This window comes from Nomia melanderi, chromosome 2, assembly GCF_051020985.1.
Source record: "Nomia melanderi isolate GNS246 chromosome 2, iyNomMela1, whole genome shotgun sequence".
NCBI classification, from domain to species: Eukaryota; Metazoa; Arthropoda; class Insecta; order Hymenoptera; family Halictidae; genus Nomia; species Nomia melanderi.
In genome coordinates, this window is record NC_135000.1 from 26,264,452 (window position 1) to 26,291,606 (window position 27,155).

The 27,155-nt window shown below is 39.1% G+C and overlaps 1 protein-coding gene across 13 annotated transcripts in view; it reads left to right on the forward strand.

Moving 5' to 3' along the window:
• Ndae1 (Na[+]-driven anion exchanger 1) overlaps positions 1 to 27,155 on the forward strand; it is a 72,801-nt gene that overhangs the window by 22,731 nt on the left and 22,915 nt on the right. For 12 of the 13 annotated variants that reach the window (XR_004236256.2, XR_012998087.1, XM_031991060.2 and 9 more), the window contains 7 exons: positions 84 to 218; positions 6,016 to 6,081; positions 11,165 to 11,303; positions 14,698 to 14,917; positions 15,727 to 15,850; positions 17,876 to 18,052; positions 26,813 to 26,922. Coding sequence is in view for 11 of the 13 variants with exons in the window: in XM_031991060.2 (XP_031846920.2) it covers positions 84 to 218; positions 6,016 to 6,081; positions 11,165 to 11,303; positions 14,698 to 14,917; positions 15,727 to 15,850; positions 17,876 to 18,052; positions 26,813 to 26,922 (971 nt within the window). In the remaining 2 variants the exon portion in view is untranslated. The remainder of the gene's footprint in view (positions 1 to 83; positions 219 to 6,015; positions 6,082 to 11,164; positions 11,304 to 14,697; positions 14,918 to 15,726; positions 15,851 to 17,875; positions 18,053 to 26,812; positions 26,923 to 27,155) is intronic. The other variant, XM_076364987.1, reaches the window with a different exon arrangement.

A 27,155-nucleotide genomic window follows, 5' to 3' on the forward strand; every position in this document is an offset into this window, starting at 1 on the left:
ATGGATGATCGTAGGAGCCGATAGGACGTCGCGTCGATTACGAGAGACACTCGCTCACCGAGCCCTCTTTCATCTGCTTCCAGGTCACAGAGCGCACACCGTGTACGTGGGCGTGCATCTGCCCGGCGAGAGGAGGCACCGTCGTCACCACAAGCATCATCATTCCCAACGTCAGTCGTACACCGCCGATAAGGAGAATGTCGACAACGATAGGCCCAGTAAGTTCTCGTCTCGAGTATTTCTTCGTTCCGCCGTCTCTCGGAGACGTTTCTTTTGTATTTCCCCTATTCTTCTCGGGACCCTTGATCTTTCGTCGGGAAACCTACGGGGTGGTCCTCTCGCTAGGGACCAATGACGATGTTACACGTGTGGTATTTATGGTGTTTTATGTTTTATGTTAGATAAACATAGGAATAGATAATTGAGTAAAATACGAATAAATAGAAACGATATAGCTCGCAGTGTACAGGTCTTTTCTCTCGAGTCAACGCAACTCTCTCAAAATCTCTCGCTATCACTTAACCCTTTGCACTCCGAACATTTCAAATGCCTTGATAGTTCATTTATATAGAGAAACGTTCAAGAACTTAAAATTTTGCTTTGAAAAAGGAAAATTACAAGTATATGGATTCGCGTCCTTAAATTGTTCTGTCAATTTCCCATATTCGAACAGGAAGAAGAATTTTACAATTTGAGATTGTAACGTGACATCTGTGATGCAAATTATGTCTCTGTAGCAGAGCCAACGGAGTGCAAAGGGTTGAAAATCATTCTCTCCCCCACAAGCATTCTTCTTACTCACACTTCCAACAAATTCTCAAACGCACCCCACTCTTACCACCACGCACTCGTCATCCACGCTTACGCATCCTTCGGAAAAACCCAGCAACCCTTGGGCCTGGTCTCCATGGGTCCCTTTCTCTTTTATGGGTCTCGGAACACTCGCTGTCCCACTGTCTTAACCCTTTGAACTCTGCAGGCTCCAGTATTGCGCCAGTTATAATATGAAATATTTTAATGAATCTTAAAGGAACTACCCTAAAATTATTAGATTTTGCACACATCCGAATCAGCAACTGCAACTAATTTTTATAGTATTCCTAGCGAAAATGAGAAACGCTATAACATTTCTTCGATCTTTTATTTTCCTTCTCAGTACAAAATTTGGATGTGTTGAAAATCGAATAATTTTAGGGTAATTTCTTTAAGATTCACTAAAATATTTAAATTTATAACTGGTGCAATATTGGAGCCTACAGAGTTCAAAGGGTCAAACGCTTCGAATATTCGGAACGCTTAGGGCATTTACGGTTTGAATCGCCACGTTGCAATTCTGGAAATGATAATTAGGGTTATATTAGAAAGACACAAGTCGCAATTTAACACTATTTCTACCGAAGTTGTCCAAAGACACCTTCTGAAATTTTAATTTAAAATTATTTTCTCAGTTTAATAACCTTTCCTCGATTGAATTTTTAATTTTTTTAATTTTAAGTTAAAATTATTTTCTCAGTTTCATCATGTTTCCTCGAATGAATTTTCTACACTTCCTATAATCAATTTTATAATCGTTATTGGAAAGGTCAAGAAGTCAATTCAGAGTATGCGACATAACTTGGAAAATATTTTTAACTTAAAATTATTTTCTCAGTTCCATCATGTTTCCTCGATTGAATTTTGTACACTTCCTATAATCAATTTTATAATCGTTATTGAAAAGGTCGAGAAGTCAATTCAGAGTATACGACTAAATTTGGAAAGTAATTTTAAGTTAAAAATTCCAAAGGTGTCTTTTGACACCTTCGGTAGAAATAGTGTTAAAACAAGCGGATGTTCACTATTCATGAAGATCTATCGCCGCGCGGCTATAAGCCTCTCGACATACATATCTATCGAACTGAATCATTCAAGAGCACCTTGTGCTCGATATATGCATCGACCTCACACTGAGAGTATTAACTCTTTTCACTCGGAAACAATTTCTGCGGTTGTCTGTAACTCGAATCGATGACTGTATGGCAGCCTGTTAAATCGGATTAGCTCGTGCTCGTTGTGCTTAAAGAATAGAAAGATTTACATGCAATATTAAACTCCGTGTTGTACGTAAATATGTGAAATATAGAAACGATAACTTTGTTTCTTATATTATGATATTGTAACTATGAGATAACTATAACTATAAGTTATAATGTTATTATGATTATAGAATGTATATAGAATTATAAAATATAAAATAATTAGAATTATAGAATTATATATAGAATTATAAAATTATGTATAAAATTGTAGAATTATCTATAATTCTATAATTCTATAATTCTATAATTCTATAATTCTATAATTCTATAATTCTATAATTCTATAATTCTATAATTCTATAATTCTATAATTCTATAATTCTATAATTCTATAATTCTATAATTCTATAATTCTATAATTCTATAATTCTATAATTCTATAATTCTATAATTCTATAATTCTATAATTCTATAATTCTATAATTCTATAATTCTATAATTCTATAATTCTATACGTAATTCTATAATTCTATATGTAATTCTACAATTCTACACATAATTCCATAAATCTATACACAATTATATTACATACATTCCATCACTCAATTCACCTCCAAGAAAATCCCCTACAACTCACCGAAAAACAAAATCTTTCTCTTCAAAGATTTCCGAGTGCAAAGGGTTACTCACTGTCATCTACCATCAATGTATCTCTTTCGCTTCTCCTGTTTATCATAAACCGTTCATCAACAGCGTTTTCAAAGGTACCTAGCGAAAGGCTCACCCTATATTAGCATCGCGTTTCACTCGCGACTCGATCCCCGTTTTACACCGTTGATTTCCGCCGCGACCCGTATCCCGCTCTTCCCCTTTTCTTCCCCGTTTCCGTGGACCGGTCGATTCGCGTCGGAACCGGCCAATTCCCAGCCGCCGAATTTCTTCCCGCGAATCGATCACCATCCGCGAATAGACAGGGGGGAGACCGAGCGTCTTTTGTAGGTCACGAGTTTCCGCGGTTCGCGGGCGGAAGTTAATCGGCGTCGCGACGGATTCGACAGCTTTTCCACGAGAAATTGATCCCGGCTGTTGCGAAAAGGGATGCTGGTAAATCCCTGATGGATTTAGCCGATCCATTTAGCCGGGAAACCTCTCGGAGAAGGATTTCTTACGGTCGAAAGAGTCGAACGAACCGACTATAACGCGACGGTATACTTTCCTCCGCTCGTCCATCACCGGCGGAGATTTCTTCTAACTTTCTTTCGTGGAAATATCGATCCCGCCTGGTGGATAAGGCCTCCCTGACAGATTCAGACGATGCGTTTAACTGAGAAACATCTCGCAGGAAAATTTCTACCAGTTACAGGCTCGAGCGAACCGATTATAATGCAACAACGCAATTTCCTCTGCTCCGCCATCTTCGACAAAGCTTTCAACTAACTTCTTCTGTTAACTAAAAATACAGATCGATACATTCGAACGACTCGTTTAAGTAACGTCTCAAAGCGAAACGCGAGTCGAATGAAACGATTATAATGTTATAGTATAATTTCCTCTGTTCTTTTATAATTGATAACGCTGTCGCTTAGCTTCTTTTATTAGCTACGTGGATGCCTCTGGTATTATGTGCAGACGATTTATTTAACCGAGATCTGACAATACTTTGCTTCTCCATTTCTGACGAATCTGCTCAGCTTCTTACTAATTAGAAATATAGACACCAACCCTTGGTACTCCCTGGATCGCACAGTGCGGCATGCGACGAAATCCGAGATTCAACCATTCATATAACGAATATTGAAGGTTACCTACTGCTAAGTAGTCCCTTCCATACAAAACGATTCTCATTACAGAAATACTAATTTTACAAGTAAATTCCGTTTCTCGATTTACATAACGTTGGAATCGAATCGTGAGATATCCATCGTCATTGCGGAAAACCAAGTAATATTCCCATAACGTGACAAAAATATAACCACTGTATATTCTGCTCTATATTCTACAACCTTTTGTATTTGAACTCTACAACTTGTTTGAATTTTCTGAATGAAACTCGATAACATAAGATCTGTGATTGATAGAAGAAGATGCTTCGAACAAAAGGTTGTAGAGTATAGAGCAGAACAGATGATTACATCTTCTCAGACTGCGTTTTCTAGACAAAACTCAAAACCTGCGATCTATGAGTGATACAAGAAGCTGCTTTAGACAAAAGATTGTAGAGTATAGAGCAGAACAGATGATTATATTTTCTCAGACTGCGCAAATAAGCCATTTTCTGAACAAAATTTAATAACTTGAGATCTATGAGTAATAGAAGAAGCTGCCTCATACAAAAGATTGTAGAATATAGAGTAGAACAGATGATATTTCCTCAGACTGCGTTTTCTAGACAAAACTCAAAACTTGCGATCTATGAGTGATACAAGAAGCTGCTTCCGACAAAAGGTTATAGAGTACAGAGCAGTACAGATGATGATATCTTCTTAGACTGCGTTTTCTAGACAAAACTCAAAACTAGATAACTCTGAGCGATAGAAGAAGCTGCTTCAGACAAGAGGTTATAGAGTATAGAGCAAAACAGATGATATTTCCTCAGACTGCGTTTTCTAGACAAAACTCAAAACTAGATAACTATGAGTGATACAAGAAGCTGCTTCAAACAAAAGGTTATAGAGTACAGAGCAGTACAGATGATGATATCTTCTTAGACTGCGTTTTCCAGACAAAACTCAAAACTAGATAACTACGAGTGATACAAGAAACTGCTTCAGACCAAATGTTATAGAGTACAGAGCAGAACTTACGATACTTTCATTACACCATGAGAAACCCATCAGGATTTCCCACTGACAACGGACATTTCGCGTTTCGATTCCACAGCGACGGCAGGTCGTCCTCGGACCGCGCGGCGCTAAACATTACAAAGGGAGACGAGACGCGCAGCAGCCGAACTGAAAACAACGGTCTCCTCCGGCTGGTCGTTCCCATTAGCGGCGGTCGCGTCGTCGAAGGGGGTATCGCGCGCAAACGTTCCACGGTGTGTTGCACTTTGCGGCCGTATCGAGCGGTGCGTGGCACCGAGCCAACCACTTGTCAGGACTTGCCCGGTTGTTCACCCTACTTCTGGCACACCGGGTACAAGTTGGTGACCGATATCGAGTCCCGCGGAAGGGTCCGTCGATCTCCCTGCGTCCCAGACGAGTTAGCCCCTGCGGCGGCTGCGGGTTTCCGTTTCATTTTTAAACGTACGGGAAAATCGGCTTCCCTCGCGGCGCGCGTGCCGGCTCGTACCGTCCGCGTTTCCGTGCCACCGGACCGAGAACGCCGCCGGAAACTCCTCGGCGAACCACAGGGAAACCCGAGATCGATCCTCGGAGCCGGCACGGCGAACTTTGGGGATGAAAGTTTGTTAGGACCGCTGCGACAGACCGTAATGGAGACAAGCGTGGGCGCCGTTAACGACGGGGTGACTAGACGCCGGTGATTTTTTAGTGGGGTATCAATGGTTTTTTGAATATGTTTTATTTAAAAGAAATAGTAATAGATAATTGAGTAAAATACGAATAAATAGACACGATATAGCTCGCAGTGTACAAAACGAATGTTACTTTGCATCACAAACTAAAAATAATATGTTACTCTTATCTCCATTCTAACTCGTACGGATCTCAAGCGTGCGTTTTCTCCTCCCCTTTCTTTACTTCTCACACACGTATAAAATCTCGTCGGCCCAGCCACCCGACGTTGACCGAAAGCTCGTTTATTCGCGCGAACAAGCATCGCGCACGCACAAGTTGCAATCCGGGATGCATTCTCTTCCCTATTTCCAACCGCGCGACACTCCAATCGATACTTTCCGGCCGCTGACAGAGCGTGCACGCGTTTTATTAGACGTTGGCAACGAGCAATTAAGAGCCCGTCGGTCCGACGAGGTCCCACTCGAATCCGACGTCAGTTGAAACTGTGCCCGACGTGTCTTGTGTACTTGACGTTTCAGGACAATTGCTGATGACTCGCAGGAGTCGACTATCTAGCATCTGCGATCCCGACGGCGAGATGATATGTAAGCCCCCAACACGTGCGCGAGTCGCTCGTGCATCAAAGCGATCAACTCTGCTATCCGAATCGTTCCAAAAACTTGTATCCGTTCATCTAGGATGTTAATCAGTCGGGAAAATATTTTATCCTAATTAAACCATACCAGAGATCACGAAAACATTTTAACACTAGAACGTAACAGGAAAAATGACTAGTTTCAATTCCTTTGTTTAGCGATTATCGATATCTTCGAAGCATTGAATATTCGAATGATTTTGAAAATAGTTTCATTTGAGTACTATAATGAATGTCTGAAGAAAATTTGAGTACTATAATGAATGTCTGAAAATAATCTGTTATTACAATTTTTATAGGAATTGCATATTAATCGTATTAAATGCTCGGTCTAGTGTTAATACTATTATAAATAATATAATAATTTCTAGAACATCCTTTCATTACCATGCATTAACCCTTTGCACTCGAAAATCAATGATATGTTTTATAATTAACACTAGAACTACCGTACCAGTCAAAATGACTGACTTTTTTGTTTAGCAATTACTGATATCTTCGAAGCATTGAATATTCGAATGATTCTGAAAATACTTTCATTTGAGTACTAATGAATGTCTGAAGCTGAAAATAATCTACTGTTACAGTTTTTATAGGAATTGCATATTAATCGTATTAAATGCTCTGGTGTTAGAATCCTCTGAAACATCCCCTAGATTCGATTTAACCGAGAAATCAAACTTCCCGGTTCTTAATTCAGAGTTAATCGCTTTGCCTAATGAATGGCTCGTGCACCAGAGTTCTCTGCATTTACGTTCACTTTTACCGAGAGACCATTCGTACGGATCGAAGTTGATCGTGCTCGATCGGCACGCGAGTTTACAGGATCAGAAGTGACGCGCGACGGTCGTTCCGTTATCTAAACGAGCGACGGTAATTAAGTTCGATTAAATTGGTACCGCGAGCAGCCGGAATAATAGACGAGGATACGGTGGGCCGGCTCGCGCCAGTCGGGTGACGTTTCTTTCGACGCGCATCAATATTTATCGGGACGAGCCGCCTCGTGTACGGCTGCTTGGACGTCTCATTAACTGGTTTATCATCGTTACATAAAGGCCCGCCGCGATCGTTAATGCGCCGCGGCCACGTAAAGCGGATCACGCGGATGAATACGCATCTTCCTTCGAGCCTTCGCGCCGGGAAAGAGGAACTCGCGGAACTTCTACGAATGGTCTCGATAAACGGGGCAACGGCAGCTGATGTGGAACCGCCGATTTTTTAAGAAAGGCTTAAAGAAGATATAATATCAAGAAAGATAAAAAAATAAATAATTAAGATAAAAAATAAATAAGAAAGATAAAAAAATCTCAATGGAACCTGCGTCGAAACAGGAAGGAATTAACACGTTCGCGAATGATATGGCATTTATATTTATTGCGATGTCAAGTTACTTGGATGCTATAACAAAATTATTGTACTATTATACTATGACAGGAAGATATAGTTGATAGTTTAATTAATAGAAATATGATAAAATATAAAATATACTGCGAAATTGTTATGCTATGACAAAATTATTAGGCGTTTGACCCTTTGCACTCCAAAGATGCCTCTCAGTCACCATTCGATTGGTGCATCAAAATTGTAAAATTTCGTATTTAATTTAATTTAATTTAAAATTTAGATTTATTTACATTATTATAATGTAAAATTTCGTATTTAATTAAGTATTGAATTTTAATAAATTTGATACGTGAAACGTGGAAATAAAACACCATTGTTCCCCTTATTTCGTGAATAGATTCCTCGTTGAGTTAGTTTAAAAAAGTCACCTATATCCCATAAAAATAAATGGAATATTTCTAGTGACAAATTTTTCGAGTGCAAAGGGTTAATTCCACGTAGCCTTAATTTTTTAAGATTGTCACGCATTTCAACTCTCGGGGAACTGAATTTTCATTTTTACCATTTTCGCAGCTCATTAAAATTCTTACTGTCGCGAACGTGTTAATAAGTATTCGTACGCTGATTGGTAATGCAGAGATTTGAATTGTGAATACAGTCGAAGGCTGGGAATTGAAGAAATGGCACCTAATATGGAACGCTTGGGTCATTCGAACAAAGTCCATTTTTATCACGAGAAATTAACCAGTTAACTGTGGAATTAATTGGAAAAACCTATCGTTCTGCGCGCAATAAAATAAAATGGAGCGTGTACTCGTTGAACGCAGGACGAATGTAGAGTATATTTTAATGAAAGATCAAAGCGAAACAAAGAATTACATGTTTATGTGAGAAAATGAAGAATTCATCGCTAAAGGAATTAGTACCATGTCGAGCTTTATTATAACTGCAATATTGGAACCTACAGAGTTCAAAGGATTAAAGAATCATAATAACCTTTAGAATACGTCAATTATTTATTATTCATTTCTAAAAAACTATCTATAAAGAATAGTGTCGATTTCTTTACAGTATCCTCTCAATATATCCTCTATATGTTATAACAAGTTCTTAAAACTTTCATTGTGTAAAGATCCAAAAACAACACCATATAAACATTGAATTCTTCTCTTCTCTTCTTCTTCTCTCTTCAATTTACGGTCAAACCTGTTTTTGTGCGGTCCTTTTCTACGCGATTTATTTTATGCGATTTTTTTATGCGGTATAAAAATTCCAACGATGTTGTTTTTCAAGTGACAAAATTGACTTTGAGCCAGTCCACCACAAGAAGATGCGCGTTTTACGACGAGTAGCAGTGAATTATATACATTGTGAAAATTTCTCCATCTATGAGAAATTAAATTTTTTCAAAATGATTCCATGTGTAATTTAATTATTTATTCTTTTCGAAAGCATTCTCTCACTACTTTGTAACAATTTTGTTTTCTGAACATTTTTTTGTGCGGTTTCTTTCATGCTGTCCTATCCACCGCACAAAAACAGGTTCGACTGTATATAACAAGTTCTTAAAACTTTCACTGTGTAAAGCTCCAGAAACAATCTAGCAACTAACACATAAACATTGAATCCGAAAGAATGAATAAACGAATCTTCTCTTCAATTTACATTACGCTAATTCTCTTCTATACAAGAAACGACACGAAGATACTAAACTTATTTATTCCCATAAGATCGTGCTCCATATTAGGCGGCGTTCCCCATTAAGCGCCGTTACCCCGTGCTCCATGTGATTTTTCGATGCACAAGATCTCCACGTTTGTTCACGCAGCAGCACGATCGAGCAGCTTCCACGCGAGCAGCGCGATCCGGGGAACCGTTGCAAAATGTTTTCCGCCTCGCGCGATCATCCGGGCGTGTGCATGCGTCATCGACGCGGGTACCCTGTTTCTTGCACCGCACACGGCCTCGGCGTCTCTCATTTCGATCTCTGGAAAAAAGTCATCACCGCATAATTTCGCTAGGTGGCTCCCGACACTGGACATCTTCTCATTTCTCACGTTGTTCGGCATCGATCATCCATCCAGCGACGACGTTCGCGGTTCTCAGCTTTCGATCCCGCAGGAAACGAGCGTCCACACCGTCTCGCGGCATTTCATTCATAGAATCACATGTGCACGCAATCGGCTCGGAACATCCGCGCGACGAATAATACATGAACTTCGGTGTATTGTCACGTACTCTCTTCGCTCTACCATGCATCGATATGTTCGTTTTTTAACGCGTTCACTGCCACCGCGGAACGATCGCTCGAAAGCACCCGCGATAAGGATATCAGCGTGTAATGAAGTAATCAGATAACTGACGAGGAAGCTATCGAACTCGGAAACTCGAGGAATTATGAAATATTGCGCGACTCGACGTCGCGATTGCATTTTTATGATGAATTCCGTTTTGGAGTGGAACCAGCTTTTGAGGAAATGCAAGGTTTTCTGCGGGTTGTCTTGAGAATGGTGGGTAGCGAAGAATTTTAAATAAGAGACGTTGTTCTTTCATGTTATGAGATTGCTAAATTTTCGAAAAGTTCAATATTTTTAACGTAACAACTTTGATAAGGGTTAAGAATCAAATCAAGAGACACTGTTCTTCTACATCCATGAGATTGGTAAATAAAATTTCTAAAAGTTCAATATTATTAACGTAACAACTTTGATAATTGTTAAGACTCAAATTAAGAGACATTGTTCCTTCACGTATATAGATTGCTAAATTTTCGAGAAGTTCAATATTTTTAACGTAACAACTTTGATAACCCTTAAGAATCAATTCTAGTACCTAGTAATATCGTCGCTAATTCCATATCTCAACCTTCTGCACTCAGAAGTTTCTCACTAGAAATGTTTACCATTTTTCAAACTACCTCGAAGAGAAATCGCAAGGTTCCTCGAGGAACAAAGCTATTGTATTCCAATATTCCGTATCAAGGCATTACACAAAGTTCAACATTAAATAGATTCCATAGTTTCCGTCGAATCAAATGGTAACAGAGCCTTCCGAGTGCAAAGTTAACACTAGAACTACCGTACCAGTCAAAATGACTGATTTCGATTTTGTTTAGCAATTATTGATATCTTCGAAGCATTGAATATTCGAAATAATTTTGAAAATAAACAGTTCCACTCGAGTACTATAACGAATGCCTGAAGAAACTGAAAATAATCTGTTACAATTTTTATAGGAATTGCATATTAATCGTATTAACACTAGGTTTACGTCAATTTGACGCATATAGGATTTTATAAACATTATTTGGTAAAAGTTTCAATCGGTTTTCGTTGATCCAATTACACAAATATGAGTCCTGATTGTCTATCTCTACATCTACAATTTCCAAAATCTAAATGAACGAATATCAACTTCCCCAGGAACAATAGAATAAACTGAACAATAAATGCCCGCAAACCTGTTAAATGCTCGGTAGTTCTAGTGTTAATTATTGTACGCGCGTATCGTCATTACCAACGTGATTGCAAAAATGATGTACCGCAGGAGTGATACTTATCAATTAGCAATGCGAGCAACAGTAGAGAAAGCTCAACGTTCCCGCGGCAGTGAACGCGTTAACGAGTTTCGTGTATAAGAAAGAGCAAGTCCACGGGAAAGTTTCACGGCTCGACGTCTGGAATTTGCAGTCACGCCGCCGGCCCAAAGGGTGCAGTTCATCCTGGGCGAGGAGGTCGGGGACGATGCGCACGAGTCCCATCCTCTCTTCTCCGAGATGGAGGAGCTCGTCAGAGACGGCGACGAGATGGAGTGGAAGGAAACGGCCAGGTAATTCCGCGTCATGGTTTCCTCGATACAAAAGATCGTGGGAATGGATGTGTTTGAGTGATGAATGTGCGTGCGATAGATGTATGACACGACTGTGTGCGTGAACGCGTTTCGAATGAATGTTCAAAGCGTAGGAATATTCTAGATTATATTGATTCTCTCCGTATGTTAATAATATAGTAATCTCGGAAGAGCCCCCAAGTTTATAGTGGGGCTACTATTATTATAGATATTGAAAATGTGGATCTTCAGTGAAAAGAGAATTAGGAAACAGTATATATGTATTTAATGAGATGAAGAAACGATATGGACAACACGTAAAAATACAACTTAATACCACGAAGGCCAACACACGACTATCACGCACAAAAATGTTCTCCGCTGTCTCTCACCAAAAATTCGGCCCATGAAGGGTTAAATCAACTTTTAAGTTTTACGTTTTAAGTTTCAAATTTTAACTTTCAAACTTTCAACTTTCATACTTTCACACCTTCAAATCTTCAAAGCTTCAAACTTTCATATGTTCAAATCTTCAAAGCTTCAAACTTTCATATGTTCAAATCTTCAAAGCTTCAAACTTTCATATGTTCAAATCTTCAAAGCTTCAAACTTTCATATTTTAAAATCTTCAAAGCTTCAAACTTTCATATTTTCAAATCTTCAAAGCTTCAAACTTTCATATTTTCTTTCTTCTAACATTCAAGCTTTCAAACCGTCCAATCTTCTAACATTCAAGCTTTCAAATCTTCAAATCTTCTAACATTCAAGCTTTCAAATCTTCAAATCTTCTAACATTCATGCTTTCAAATCTTCAAATCTTCTAACATTCAAGCTTTCAAATCTTCAAATCTTCTAACATTCAAGCTTTCAAATCTTCAAATCTTCTAACATTCAAGCTTTCAAATCTTCAAATCTTCTAACATTCAAGCTTTCAAATCTTCAAATCTTCTAACATTCAAGCTTTCAAATCTTCAAATCTTCTAACATTCAAGCTTTCAAATCTTCAAATCTTCTAACATTCAAGCTTTCAAATCTTCAAATCTTCTAACATTCAAGCTTTCAAACCTTCAAATCTTCTAACATTCAAGCTTTGAAATCTTGAAATCTTCAAATCTTGGAATCTTCAGATCTTCAAATTTTCAAATCTTCAGATCACTGTGGATATTATAGTGATCCCGGATGAGCCCTCAAGTTTATAGTGGGGCCACTATTATTATTAGACATTGAAAATGTGGATCTTCAGTAAAAAGAGAATTAGGAAACAATGTATATGTATTTAATGAGATAGAGAAACAATATGGACAACACGTAAAAATACAACTTAATACCACGAAGGCTAACACACGACTCTATCACGCACAAAAATGTTCTCCGCTGTCTCTCATCAAAATGTCCTCACGCACGCATTCCCACTCGCTTTTAGCACGCACCCCCATTCGCTCTGTCTTTCTCACCCTTGCACCCTTCTCACTCGCATCTTTCGTCCATAGTCAAAATTCACGCAGTCGCGTACACGCTTTTCTCACGGTTCAGTCGCTAAGTTCCAGACACTCTTCCTCGCATTCTTTCAGCCACTCGAGATTTTCTAAACGCAGTCACACTATTTTCCAAACATCCCGGCGCCGGTCCGTCGCAATACGACCTGGTCGCTCTTACGCACGCACAACGAACCATTCATCCTACAATACTTTAACCTACGCTAAATAATTCTACAATAATGTTCTTTTTTTAAGAATCTAGAATATTTCGAATATATGCGAAGTTAATGCACGGTGATGAAAGAATGTAGAAAGTGTGTGAGTGAGACAAGAGCATCTGAGTATATAAATAGCGTGTGCGTTGTTTAATTTAGTTAGTGTTTTATTGTGAGCCGTGATGAAATAATTATACTGTTTCAAATAAAATTCTCTTTCTCCTACAAGATTGACACGTTGAACGCCTATTTTATCGAGCAAAATACACGAGATGGAAAAAATACGATGTTAACCCTTCGCGGACGAATGTCGGCGTTCTGCTGAGAAAAACTTCCATGTTTGGAATACCAAGTTGCGAATAAATGATTTAACTGTTCGAACAGCAAGAAATCACACAGTTTCCTCATTCTCTGATTTGAGTATTCAGCGTTTAATTCAGAATCTGCGAAAGGTTTTGTGTACTGAAAACAATCTTCGTCCGCAAAGGGTTGAATCGTTTGACTGAATTGGATTATCGTTGCATGTTCATCGGACTGAATGTCACCGCAATGGGTAGCATTATTTATAATATAGAAGTGTTTGCGAATAATCATCGTTTAATTGAGTGAATTATAGTAATTCGATTCGCTTGGGATTCAACGTGTTAATCGAATGACCAGTTTAATTTCATTTCAACCTCCGGCATACGGTTTACTTTCGCCACTAATATCGAAGAAATGCAAGACAATTTTCCTCACTCTTATCTCAATAACCGATTAGTCGAGCAACCGCTGTCTTTAACTTTGTGGTAGATATCGTTGCTCGAGAAACGAATGTGATGTTACTTTTATCAAAGCATTGAAGTTTGAATAGTAGAGTTAAAAAGATTCTAGATCGTTTTTGGAATTGAGTCTATGGCGCATCGTTGTGCCTCTGTTATCAACCCCTTGCCCTATGATTTATTTCTCTATGATGGATACAACTACTTTGTTATTAACAATTTAGTAAAAAAGAGAAAATTTATGGGTATATTCTATCCTCACTCAGTTAGTCTGTAGTGTAATAATTGATTACAGAAGAATATTTAATTTGAATTCAAAAGAATTGAGTAACGTTTATGTTTGCTAAACCCTGTTTCAAATTTTTCACCACGAGTCTGACATGTTATTGTAAGGCAAGGGGTTAATAGTAGCTTTAATGCTTCCACGGTCTGAAATATTACATTAATCAATGGCTTTCGCGTAAGAGCCGTGTCCAATAGCAATTTCTCCCCAACGTTTCGATGACCGCCGCTTCCAAATGACTAGAAAACTATTAAAATTTTTCAGACAAATCGTAAATCAATTGATATATAGATGTATTCTTCGAGTTTCTATAAAGAAATTTCGAAAGTCTAACTACTCGGTGGTTTCATTGGTGGTTGGTCCAATAGGAATTCCCAACGTTTCGCCATCGTTGCGAATCAGTGTGTCTTTAGCTCCCGATGAAGCCAGCTGCAATACTGGCAAAACATTGGGAAGAAATTCCTATTGGACACTGCTCTCACCAGAAAGCTACTCACGAATGTAACAATTTAGGAGAAATATAAATTGTCTGCTCTACTTTCAGTGGAAATTTCATTTGAAGATAACGCGTTGATAATAGTAACGTCATAAGCCGAGAAAACTGCGCGACGCGTGCGCGTCGCCAGGCACAGTGAACCGATTAACGGTGTTTCCTAGGTGGATCAAGTTCGAGGAAGACGTGGAGGAGGGCGGGAACAGATGGAGCAAACCCCACGTAGCGACCCTGTCGCTGCACGCTTTGTTCGAGCTGAGGAGTCTCCTATTGAACGGCACCGTGATGCTGGACATGGAGGCGAACAGCCTGGAGCAGATCGCCGATTTGGTCCTGGACAGCATGATTAATAAGGGATCGTTGTCCATTGATGCGCGGGAGAAGGTACAATGATCGTGATCGTACACTTGGAATAGATTTACGATTCCAGGCAATTGTAACTTTAACCCTTTGCGGAAGATCGTTGAAAGCATACGAAACCTTTTGCACGTTCTGCTAAATTAAACACAGTCATAGAGAATAAGGAAACTGTGTACTGATTTCTTCGAACAGTTAAATCGTTTGTTCACAACTGAGTATTCCAGATATGGAAGTTTGATCTCAGCAAAATGCCGACATTCGTCTGCAAAGGGTTAACCTCTTGCCTTATAATAACGCGTTAGATTCGAGGTGAAGATTCTAAAGAGAATTTAACGAGCATAAATATCAGTCGACTGCTACTAGTATAGTAGCAATAAGTTGTAGCTAGATTTAACCCCTTGAACTCTGTAGGCTCCAATATTGCACCAGTTACAATATTAAATATTTTAATGAATTTTAAAGAAACTACCCTAAAATTAGATTTTCCACACATCCAAATTTTGTACTAAGAAAGAAAATAGATCGAAGAAATGTAGCATTTCTCATTTTCGCTAGGGATACTACAAAAATTAGTTGCACTGGCTGATAGATTGCAAAACAACCTAGAGTGCTAAGGGTTAATATTCGAAAACTCCGAATAACTATTTTTCTTGATATATTTTTATATCTGAGTATAGTAGCAATAAGTTGCAGCTAGATTTAACATCTAATAGATGACAAATAGATACAACAGCTAATAAATAGCTAAACCACGCAGTCAAAGGCGCACGATGAAATCGTTTCAGATTGAAACGAGGAGGAACGTGTTCTACAATCAACTCTCTTGTTGTTAGGTTAGGGAGGCTCTCCTAGTGAGGCATCGACATCAGCACGAGAGACGCAAGGACAACAACATGTCCAGACTGCCGATCATAAGATCGCTGGCCGAGATCGGACGGAACCATTCCTCGTCGAAGAGTAAGTTTGTCAACGATCTACCGCCCTAGTATCCCATAGACACCGTAGTTCGATACTAACGGACCGACGGACATTGTTCACGAATATTCGATACTCGGCATTCGCGGCGCCGAGTCGAAACTGGGCGAAAAGGTACAACGTTTCGAACGCATCGCTTCCAGTTCTCTTTATATTTTCATCCTAAATTAAACTTCCCTTACTTCCATTTCATGCTCCTATTTTATTTGCCTTTGATTCCTAATTCGTAGGGACGCTAAACAATTGTTCTCAAGAGTGACTAACAGATCATTTATATTTAACACTGGAATTAATCAGGATTTAATACAATTGATATGTTATATGGTCGTTAAAAAATTGTTTTCAAGAGTGATTAACATCATTTATATTTAACATTGGATCTACTGAGGATTTAATGCGATTGATATGTTATATGGATGTTAAAAAATTGTTCTCAAGAGTGATTAACCTCATTTATATTTAACATTGGAACTACTGAGGGTTTAATACGATTGATATGTTATATGGACGCTAAAAAATTGTTCTCAAGAGTGACTAACATCATTTATATTTTAACGCTAGAATTATCGAAGATTTGCAAAAATTGTAAGAATAGATTATTTTCGGTTTCTCTGTATATTCGTTATAGTATTCAAGTGAACCTCTTTATTTTCAAGATCGTTTCGAGTATTCAATGCTTCTAAGATATCAATAATTGCGAAACGAGACAAAGGAAACCTTCTAGTGATAGTTCTAGTGTTAAACTGGAATATTAGGTGTATAGTTTGATACAGAGTTAGTTCAGATTAAACTAACCACTTGCTTAACACTAGATTCACGTTTATTCCACACTTCATTCGATTGTTTCTAGAACACCACTCGTTAATATAAATCGTGAACATTGTAGCTTCGAGGCTAGAGTATTACAATATCTATTCCTATACTTACAAGAATCAAAATTAAAAAGACTTAAATTGTTACTAAACAATGCTAAAAAGATTCAGTATCCTTCAAAATGACAGTTCAAATCATTTTCCCGTTTTCTCGATTGATCAAAGATGATCGTAATCTTTGAATGTATATTTCTCTATCTGAACTCTGCGGAAACCCTTCTCTCTTTCCATTGGGTGAACAATATTCCATAAATCGCAAACAATTCTCATTGTACTCTCGTTTCTCGCGTAAACTCGGAAACCGATATACTCTCAGAATATTATTAATCGCTTCGTCAGAGTCTGCATGCTCGAGATCGTCGTGACAAGTGCGAACATTATTTCCCATTCTAATTGGTACGTAGAACATTCCAATTATTATATATCTAATTACTATAACAATTAATTCGACAAATGTTCACGATTCCCTTCAATTCGCGGTAACAACCACATAACCGCGTTTCGCCGTTCGTTTTCCTCAAAAAACCACAGTTCTCTCTAATAAATCGTCTAACATTTCCTATAACTTATTCTCGTCTGCATGAGAAACTCGCCTTGCTAAAACTCTAACGATTTTACGATTTTCCAATCAAATCATCTCAAACTCACTTCCGGCCAAGGTACTAGCAGACCAAGCGCAATTACCACAACGCATGAACAGGCTAAAACTCGTCTCTACAGATACATATTTGGGTTTTGCCCTGGCACAATCAATTAATAATTAACTAATAATCAACTAAAATTCAATATAAATGATCAACTAATAAAAAGAAAACCCTACACCCTCGATTTCCCATAGAACCTCTTCGCACACCTCGAATTCTCGATGTACCTTGCGTTTGATTTTCACCTAGCCCTTTTAATTCGCGTTTAATTTTTCCCCACGACCCGTTTCAGTTTAATCGTCTCTTACGTCCGTCCCGTTTGTTTGTTTCCTTATTATTTATTTTGTTCCAATGCGATTCGGAGACCTACGCACGGGGGGAGAGAGAGAGAGAGAGAGAGGCCAACGGTCAGCCGGCGCGGCAGTCCCCGGCCTGCGACGTGAAACGGTCGCAGAACACTAAACGCGTGCGAAACGCTCGACATTTTACAGATTGCGACTGTACATGTGGTTTGCATGCGTTGTTGACGTCAGATTTACAGGAGCGCCGTGACGCCGGGGACGCGTACGCGGCCTCGGTCGCTCGCAGCAGCAGCTGCCCGAACTCGAACACGGCACTGCTCTCGAAAGAAGCGAAAGATCTGAAAGGACCGTACCTACTGGTTCCAGGTATAACGTAGGCCAGACCGCTAACATCCAGCTTCCGATCGCTTCTCATCTGAACGAAACGTGTTGTGAACGTCATCAGCATGCACTCTCTCGGCTAGGGAATTCCTTTTCGGACTCCTCGGAGCGGACAGACTACGTTGATCGGTGGTTCTCGACCTTGTTACGACCGTGCTTCGTTAAATGTCTTGAAAATAGGATACAGTAAAGGGAGAGGATAGATTCACCCTTTGAACTCTGTAGACTCCAATATTGCACTGGTTATAATATTGAATATTTTAATGAATCTTAAAGAAACTATCCTAAAATTAGATTCTCCGCACATCCAAATTTTGTACTAAGGAAAATGAAAGATCGAAGAAACCTTATAGCATTTTCCATTTTCGCTAGAGATACCATAATTAGTTGCAGTTGATAGATTACAAAACTATCTGGAGTGCTAAGGGTTAAAGAAACTACTCTACAATTATTTGATTTTTTACACGTCCAAATTCTGCACTAGCAAGGAAAATAAAAGATCTAAGAAATGTTACAGCATTTTCCATTTTCGCTAGGGATACCATAATTAGTTGCAGTTGGTAGATTACAAAACCATCTGGAGTGCTAAGGGTTAAAGAAACTACCCTAAAATTATTAGATTTTCCACACATCTAAATTTTGTACTAAGAAAGAAAATAAAAGATCGACGAAATGCTTTAGCATCTTTCATTTTCGTAAGGGATACCATAAAAATTAGTTGCACTTGCTGATAGATTGCAAAACAACCTGGAGTGCTAAGGGTTAACATTCGAAAACTCCGAATAACTGATGTTTTTCTTGATATATTTTTATATCTGGGTATAGTAGCAATAAGTTGTAGCTAGATTTAACCCTTTGAACTTTGTAGGCTCTAATATTGTACCAGTTATTAAATATTTTAATGAATCTTAAAGAAACTACCCTAAAATTAGATTCTCCGCACATCCAAATTTTATACTAAGGAAAATGAAAGATCGAAGAAACGTTATAGAATTTCTCATTTTCGCTGGGAATACTATAAAAATTAGTTGCGTTGCTGACAGATAACAAGACAACCTGGAGTGCCAAGGGTTAACACATTGCGTAGTCACGAAATATCTCGTATACAGGGTGAGGCACTTAAAACCAGTCACCGGAATAACTTGGCTGCTATTGGTGATAGGAAAAAATGCATCAGGCCGAAATTATTTGATATCGAGCGGCTGATCATCCGATGTTACTAGTTTTTTGATAGGTGGAGGCGTCAAAAAGATATGAAGGTCATCTCTGTTTTTTTTTAAATGGAACAGTATATTTTTTTACTTACACTCTGATAGAGTATTTCAAGACGAATACAATGACCTATTGGAAAGGTCATTCGTGGTCTGGGTTAAGCCAATTATGATTTCCATTCAACGACCCATAACAAGAGATTACGAGGCAAAGATGAGATAATATCAATAACCAGAGACGACAAGGAAGTGTTCGACCATTTCCTCGAAGTAAATTATTTTCCATCGGACTATCGAGGAAGCAAAGTGCTCTACGCAATGTGTTAAATATTTTCAACAAATTATATTTTTAATCTCTACTCTCGATTTTTGTTATCCTCAGTCTACTTATCTTTCGATGAGCTTAAACTGCATTTAGAATTTATTACCTTTATTTCATCATATAGGAATTAAAACGATCGAGGTATCAGGAGTAATATACAAAAAATTCAGAGTTAATCGTTGATTCTCGAATTGCCTCCTTTAAAAATCAACAAGGTCGATTCGAGCCACTGTAACGTTACGAGACGAATGACAATGACAATGTTCGGTATTTGCGAAACGTACAATCGTCCCAACACGAACGCGCGAAGTATTGAACACGACGACGGCCTGATTGGGAATCAAACGAAAAAGACGATCGGCAAGGAATGACGTGGTATCTTTCTTGTGTTTCTGCCAGACGAATTCGCTGTTCCCCACGTGGTCGGATTCACGACGTGGTTCGCGATGTGCCAGCTAAAAGGTTAGATCGTCAGGTGGTTATCGTTGCTATGAACTTTAAATCGACTGCACAAGTGAAGCTCGTGTATATTCCCGTTCTCTTGCCGTCTACTTTGAGAATCTTCTCACTTTCCAGTCTGTTCTCTCTCAGTCACGCAATTGTACATACGTATACATCTATACTCTAAATATATATATATATATAAGTATCATAGTGCTGCAACCAATTTTTTTCATATTCGATCGATTACTCTTCTCACGCATCGATGTTTCTCCTCGGATTCTCTCGGTGTTCACAGTAGCTTAGCACTGCGTCGAATCGATCAATCCGTTCGCCCGCGTCGGGCTCGCGAGGGATCGTTCGATCCGCGAAATGTTCGCGTCTCCTCGTTATCGGTTATCGATTAAAGGCTTAATTCGTTTAATGGTGATTGATGGGCAGCTGCCCCGCGCCACGGAAGAATCGGATTTTATAAATACATCAATCACAGGTTAACGACGCTAAATAGAAATGGATGGAAAGTATGAACTGCGAAACGGAAGGGGGAGAAACGAAGGTCTAAATCGAAAACATGATCTCGATGATGTATATCGATATAAAGACGTAACGTCGGTGTGATTAAGGAAATTAAAGCTTAGCGTCGGACAAGATAAACATCACGTTTTCATCGGATATTAATCGTTAGACATTGATTGTGGCAGTAATTATCGCGAAACGTACGGTAATCTGTCTTTCAAATCCACGGTGAAATTATTCTCGAACGCGATTGTTTAATATGGAACAATGTAGAGTGAATGTTCAATTGAGAAGATTGAATTCCCAAAATTTTCGAAACAGTTTCAAAACCAGCACGGCTTCCTAAATTTAATTGAAAGTTTAAAATATCTTTTCTTCTGCGCTTCTATCTTTTAATAGATATAATAATATAGCCACGTTTTCAATAATAATAACTTTATTACAAAGTAAACATTACTTCACTGAATTTTTATTATTACGTTGTAATATGAAGTTTATTTATTTTTAGATATTATAGTATGAGCATTAATTTTTCATGCCTCCATGTTTTAATAGATATAATAATATAGCCACGTTTTCAATAATAATAACTTTATTACAAAATAAACATTACTCCACTGAAGTTTTATTATTACGTTGTAATATGAAGTTCATTTATTTCTAGATATTATAGTATGAACATTAATTTTCCGTGCTTCCATTTTTTAATAGACATAATAATATAGCTGCGTTTTCAATAATAACTTCACCACAAAATAAACATTACTTCACTGAATTCATACTATTACGTTATAATACGAAGTTCATTTATTTCTACATACGGTACGAACAAATTTCAATCAATCAAACTTTAATTAATTAAACACATTGCATGTTATATTTCGCCGTGGACTTACGCGTAGCGGTCGTTTTTCATTTCGAGTTTATTCACTAAAATCGCAATAAACCGCTTCATTCTTTTCAACGAAACATTTTCCATTTTACACCTCAATGTATTCTCTACCATTATTTCTCTTAAAAAAACACTGTAAATCGTTGCCTAGCAACACAAACACCATCCCTCACAAATCTACTAAACACGTTTCACGTGACCGCGCTCCAGCGACAGACCGCAAAAAACGTAAAACTACGTTTCCGCGTGCAGCGTGTTAAAAAAACAATTGTTCCCTAGAAACTTCGCCGCCTCCCAGATTGGAAACCGTATCAACGCACCGTATACACCGGGTCGTCGCGTTGCCCGAGCAATATCGAGCTCCTCCACTGCGAGGCGCAGCGGTTTTCGCGCGGTTCGCTCGTTTTTCACCGTTCCCCGTTCGAACGTTCGATTCCGGCCGTTCGAGTGTTCAATTGGGACACTCCGCGCGAACGACAAAGGAACGCCGACGGATCGCCGGTCTCGCTGACGATTCTCGAGTGCACGCTACCGCGCGAACGCGTGGGACGAGTCTCGAACCGATCCACGGGGCATGACCTTACGTTCTCTAATTGTATAATACGCACGTGTGCATTCACTAACTGTGTACTTTGACTACTCGATATATATATATACATATCATGCTATATATATTGTCTATATACTAACCGTCGCACTTCCGACCAACTAACACTCGTCTCTGTCTTTTCAGCTAATCGACCGATTTTCCGTTTCCTCTTTCCTCTCGTAGTATTGTACACCGTCCACGACCGATCTAACTCGGGGACTGTGGCACGAACATGGAGGATTGACTTTTCGCGGGTACACTGTAGGCATTGGGACTTGAAGTAGGAAATCTGGAAAGTTGATGCGTGGTTAGGGAGATTTTGGAACTTATGACGTTTTTGTAGGAAGTTTGAGTGTTGATTTGTAATTGAATTTTTGTGTATTGTATAAGGAGAATGATGGATTAAGGTATTAATTCAATTGGTATGTGAAAATTGATATTAGAGTGATGGAAGTAGAGTTTTCGATCGAATTTTTGATCATGTCTGATCTGGTACCTAAACGCGTATTTCAGCGAACTTAACCCTTTGTACTCGAGAGTTTTTCGATGGAAATATTCAACATTTTCTGACGAGATACAGGCGATGGTTTGAAACTAATTTAACGATAGTTCATAGATAAATTAAGCAACAAAGGATCATTTCAATATTTCACGTAGCAGTGGAAAGTTCCATTTGGAATATTAAATATTCAACTTGATAGTTCTCTTGTATCGAATCAAGTGATGTGTATCGAAGAGTGCAAAGGGTTAATATCAATCCTTTGCGAACGAAGATTTTTTAAAGTATACGAAACCTGCAGATCCTGCTGAGTTACATATCGAATGATGAACGCGTTGAGTGCTGCACAATTTTACCGAGAGAAATGTACAAAATGAGAATAATGTAATATCTTGTAATACTTATAATATAGAGAAGTTTCCGAATAATCATCGTTCAATCGAATGAATCACAGTAATTTTTGGTTGCCACCTCATGACATCCAACGTGTTGAATAATCATCGAACAAAGAAACTACGTGCCGATTGCTTGCTGTTCAAGCAGTTCAATCATTTGTTTACAACCTAGTACTACAAACATGACAGTTTGTTCTCGGCAAAGTATTGACATTCGTTCGCAAAGGATTAACCCTTTGAACTCTGTAGTCTCCAATATTGCACCAGGAATGATATTAGATATTCTAATGAACCTTAACCCTTTGCACTCGAAAGTTTCTCAATGGAAATATTCAACATTTCCCGACGAGATATAGGTCATATTGTTTGAAACTAATTTAACGATAATTCGTAGATAAATTAAGCAACAGAGGTGTTTCATTTGAATATTTCACGTAGCAATGCAAACTTTAATTTGAAATATTGAATATTCAACTTCACAGTTTTGTTGTATAATCACGTGGTGACTGAGAGTCACCTCTCGAGTGCAAAGGGTTAAGGCATTTGAAATGTTCGGAGTACAAAGGTTAACCCTTTCTATGCTGAAAGTGTCCTCTTTCTATTGACGTTTCACCCCTTGCACTCGGTAGTCCCCTCTGAAGGGACATTTCGAATGTTAAATGCTCCAGGTGTAAACTGTCAATACTGTGCATTGGTGGATAGTTATTAACACTATTTACGGAACAAATCAATTTCACTCATATTGGATTTTAGCATTATTTACTAAACGTTCGGCTCGATTTTGATCGAGTTATATAAATATATCCCAATTATCTACTTCGAAGCCTCGGGCTAAACGAGGAACACAGTTACCGAAGTATCGATGAAACATCATCTACCCTCTGAAACAAGTTCCATTGCTTATAGAAAATGTCCCGCGCGAAAGGTCAGCCTGCCATTCGCCAACGATCAGTCCACACCGTACCGTTCCCCTGTAAATAAAGGTTTAGCCTGGTGTGCGTGTGTGTTTCATGGTCATTTTTAGTGGAGGAATCGAATTCCGCCCCGGCGATCGCCGGCGCAACAAGTCACGGCAGTGGAGCAGCGCTGCACCCCGGTAGCCGCTTCCTTGCCATACCCGGTAATCCCGGTAAACTGCTTTTCTGTGCTTGCTTACTTCACTAACACACCCGAGATACACGGTAGCTAGTCCCCCAGGCAACGACGAACGCGCATCCACGCCCGCTCCGCGAGCGGAAACGCGAACGTTCGCCGGGAAACTTCGGAATCGAAGATTCGACGCGGCGTTTCCTCGGCGAACGTCGCTTCCCGACGAAAGATCCGCGGGTCGCACGAATCCCGGTTTCCGAGCGGACGCCTCCGCTCGGCGAGAAACCCGACGCGGTCGCTGAAAATAACACGTGTATCGACAAACGATTATCGAGAGACACGGAAAACAAAATCCACGCTGCGGCTCGAGCAGCCGTGCACACCTCCGTGCTCACGTATCGGAAAGGTTTGCCGTACTTGACATTTCACCCTTATGTCAATAACCGGTTAGTCGAGCAACCCGACAGCGACACTGAGCCGCTCTGCATTGCCGTTCGAAAGGGACAACTTTGCGGTAGATGTTACTCGGGAAACGAATGTGATGTTGGCTGTTTAACGAGGCAAGTTTGTATAGTAGCGTTCAAAGGTTCTAGGTCGTTTTTGGAACTGAGTCTATGGCATCGTGCTGTTGTTTACTTTTGCCGAGCTCGTGTAATATTCTACTTGTCGACAGTTTCGATGAAATGCGAGATAATTTTCGTCACTCTTATGTCAATAACCGCTTTCCGACAGCGATAGAGCTGCTCTGCGTTGCCGTTGGAAAGGGACAACTTTGTGGTAGATGTTAGTTGTTTATCGAAGCAAGTTTGTATAGTAGCGTTCAAAGGTTCTAGATCGTTTTTGGAACTGAGTCTATGGCATCGTGCTGTTATTTACTTTCGCTACTGAGCTCGTGTAATATTCTACTTGTCGAGGATTTCGAAGAAATACGAGATAATTTTCCTCACTCTTGTGTCAATAATCAGTTAGTCGAGCAACCGCTTTCCGACAGCGATACTGAGCTGCTCTGCATTGCCGTTGGAAAGGGACAACTTTGTGGTAGATGTTGCTGGAGAAATGAATGTGATGTTGCTTTTATCAAAGCATTGAAATTTGTATAATAGAGTTAAAAAGATTCTAGATCGTTTTTGGAATTGAGTCTATGGCGCATCGTTGTGCTGTTATCAACCCTTGGCGTGTTATTTACTTTCGCTTGTGTAGCATTCTACTATCGACAATTTGGAATAGTAGCTTTAACACTGTTTCTACTGAAGGTGTCAGAAGACACCTTTCGAATTTTTAACTTACAATTATTTTCCATGTTTAATCGTATATTCTGAATTGACTTCTCGACTTTTCCAGTAACGATTGTAAAATTGATTATAGGAAATGTAGAACATTCAATCAAGGGAACATGATTAAATTGAGAAAATAATTTTAAGGTAAAATTTCAAAAGGTGTCTTTCGACACCTTTGGTAGAAATAGTGTTAATGCTTTCATGGCCTGGAATATTACATTAATCAGTGGCTTTCGCGTAAGAGCCGTATCCAATAGGAATTTCTTCGCGACGTTTCTAGAAAACTATTACTAGAAAAAATTACTAGAAAACTATTAGAATTTCTCAGACAAATCGTAAATCAATTGATATATAGATGCATTCTTCGAGTTTCTACAAAGAAACTTCAAAGTAGAGTAAGTAAATTGCTCTTAACACATTGCGTACCGGCTACTTGTCAGAAAATTGTTCACATGGAAATTTTCAGTAAGAACAACTTGTATTGCTATACATACAAAAACTCAGATATCATATTCTTACGTAATGTATTCTAAATAGATAATCAATTCGAATGAAATTCCATATTTTTCTAAGTACTATAGTAATCAGCAAAATCGCATAGCTAAGTGTCTTCACATAAAACCAAGATTTCTCGTCGCCAATATACAGTGTGTTAAGTATAATAATTGATTACAGAAGAGTAATGTTTACTTTAAATTCGAATAAATCGAGTAATATCTGTATTTGTTAAACGATGTTGAAAATCTTCACAGTCTGACACGTAACAAGGGGTTAAGGTTGCACAAGACTCCGGTTATTTACACAAGGCTCGACGATCGACACGATTCTAGTTAACACCAGGTTTACGGAACGCGTCAAATCGACGCATATTGTATTTCAGAAATATTTTGATTGATGCGATCACACTGACATGTACCCCAATTACCAATAAATCCCCGTAAACCTAGTGTTAACACTAAAACTACCAGACGGGTCAAATGATCCCCTGATGTCTTCTTTTTGCAATTATTAGAAAGGTAACAAATCTTTCCCTGAGAAATTACTAAAAGAATTCATTCAGCACTACGCAAATTGAATTGTACATCAACTGAAGTCCGAACAGACGCACTCTTGGAGTTTCCACAGCGAAATTTTCAAAAGTCAATTGAAGTGCTCGGTAGTTTTAGTGTCAGTGTTTCGGTGAAAAAGAAATCAAAGGGTTCAGAGATGTTTAGCTCGAACGCATTGCAATTCGCATTTCTGTCCCGCGACGCGTTTAAGAGGATCCGGTTATAAGACTTCCCCTTCGTCCCGATGGAAACCCCTCTGTATCGGATTCCTGCAACTCGGAAACTTTCGACACGCGGATCTGGGTCACGACTATCCGGCACGGGACGGGCCTGGATGGACGTGGTAATTGAGGGGAAACCGGGGAAGTATGCGGCCGTCCCCTCGATTACGTTTCCCACGCGACTTCTCGTTGCGATTCGTCCTCGGTGGGAGACGCAGTAGGCGGTAAGCTAGACCTCTTTCAGGCCAAGAACCAGCGTCCGCCGGCAACGGGATGGACCGGAGTCCGAGCAACGTGTCGATCAGCAGGAATCACAGTTCGTCCGCTTTGGAGAACGGCGATGGGAATCATAGGGTTCGTACGGAGTCTCGCGGGAGTACGAGGCTCGATGGAAAGGATACCGCGCGTGGAGCTTTTATGTTTTACAGGATTAAGCCTTTGCGTTTGATGAGATTTTTTGTGATGAACGTTCGTTATTTTCTGATGAAATTTTAACGATATTGTTTGGAAGTTATGTGGAGGAACATGTTAGTTCTATGTTCCATGTGTAAAAAAATTATTCAATATTTTATATTGAATTGTTCATT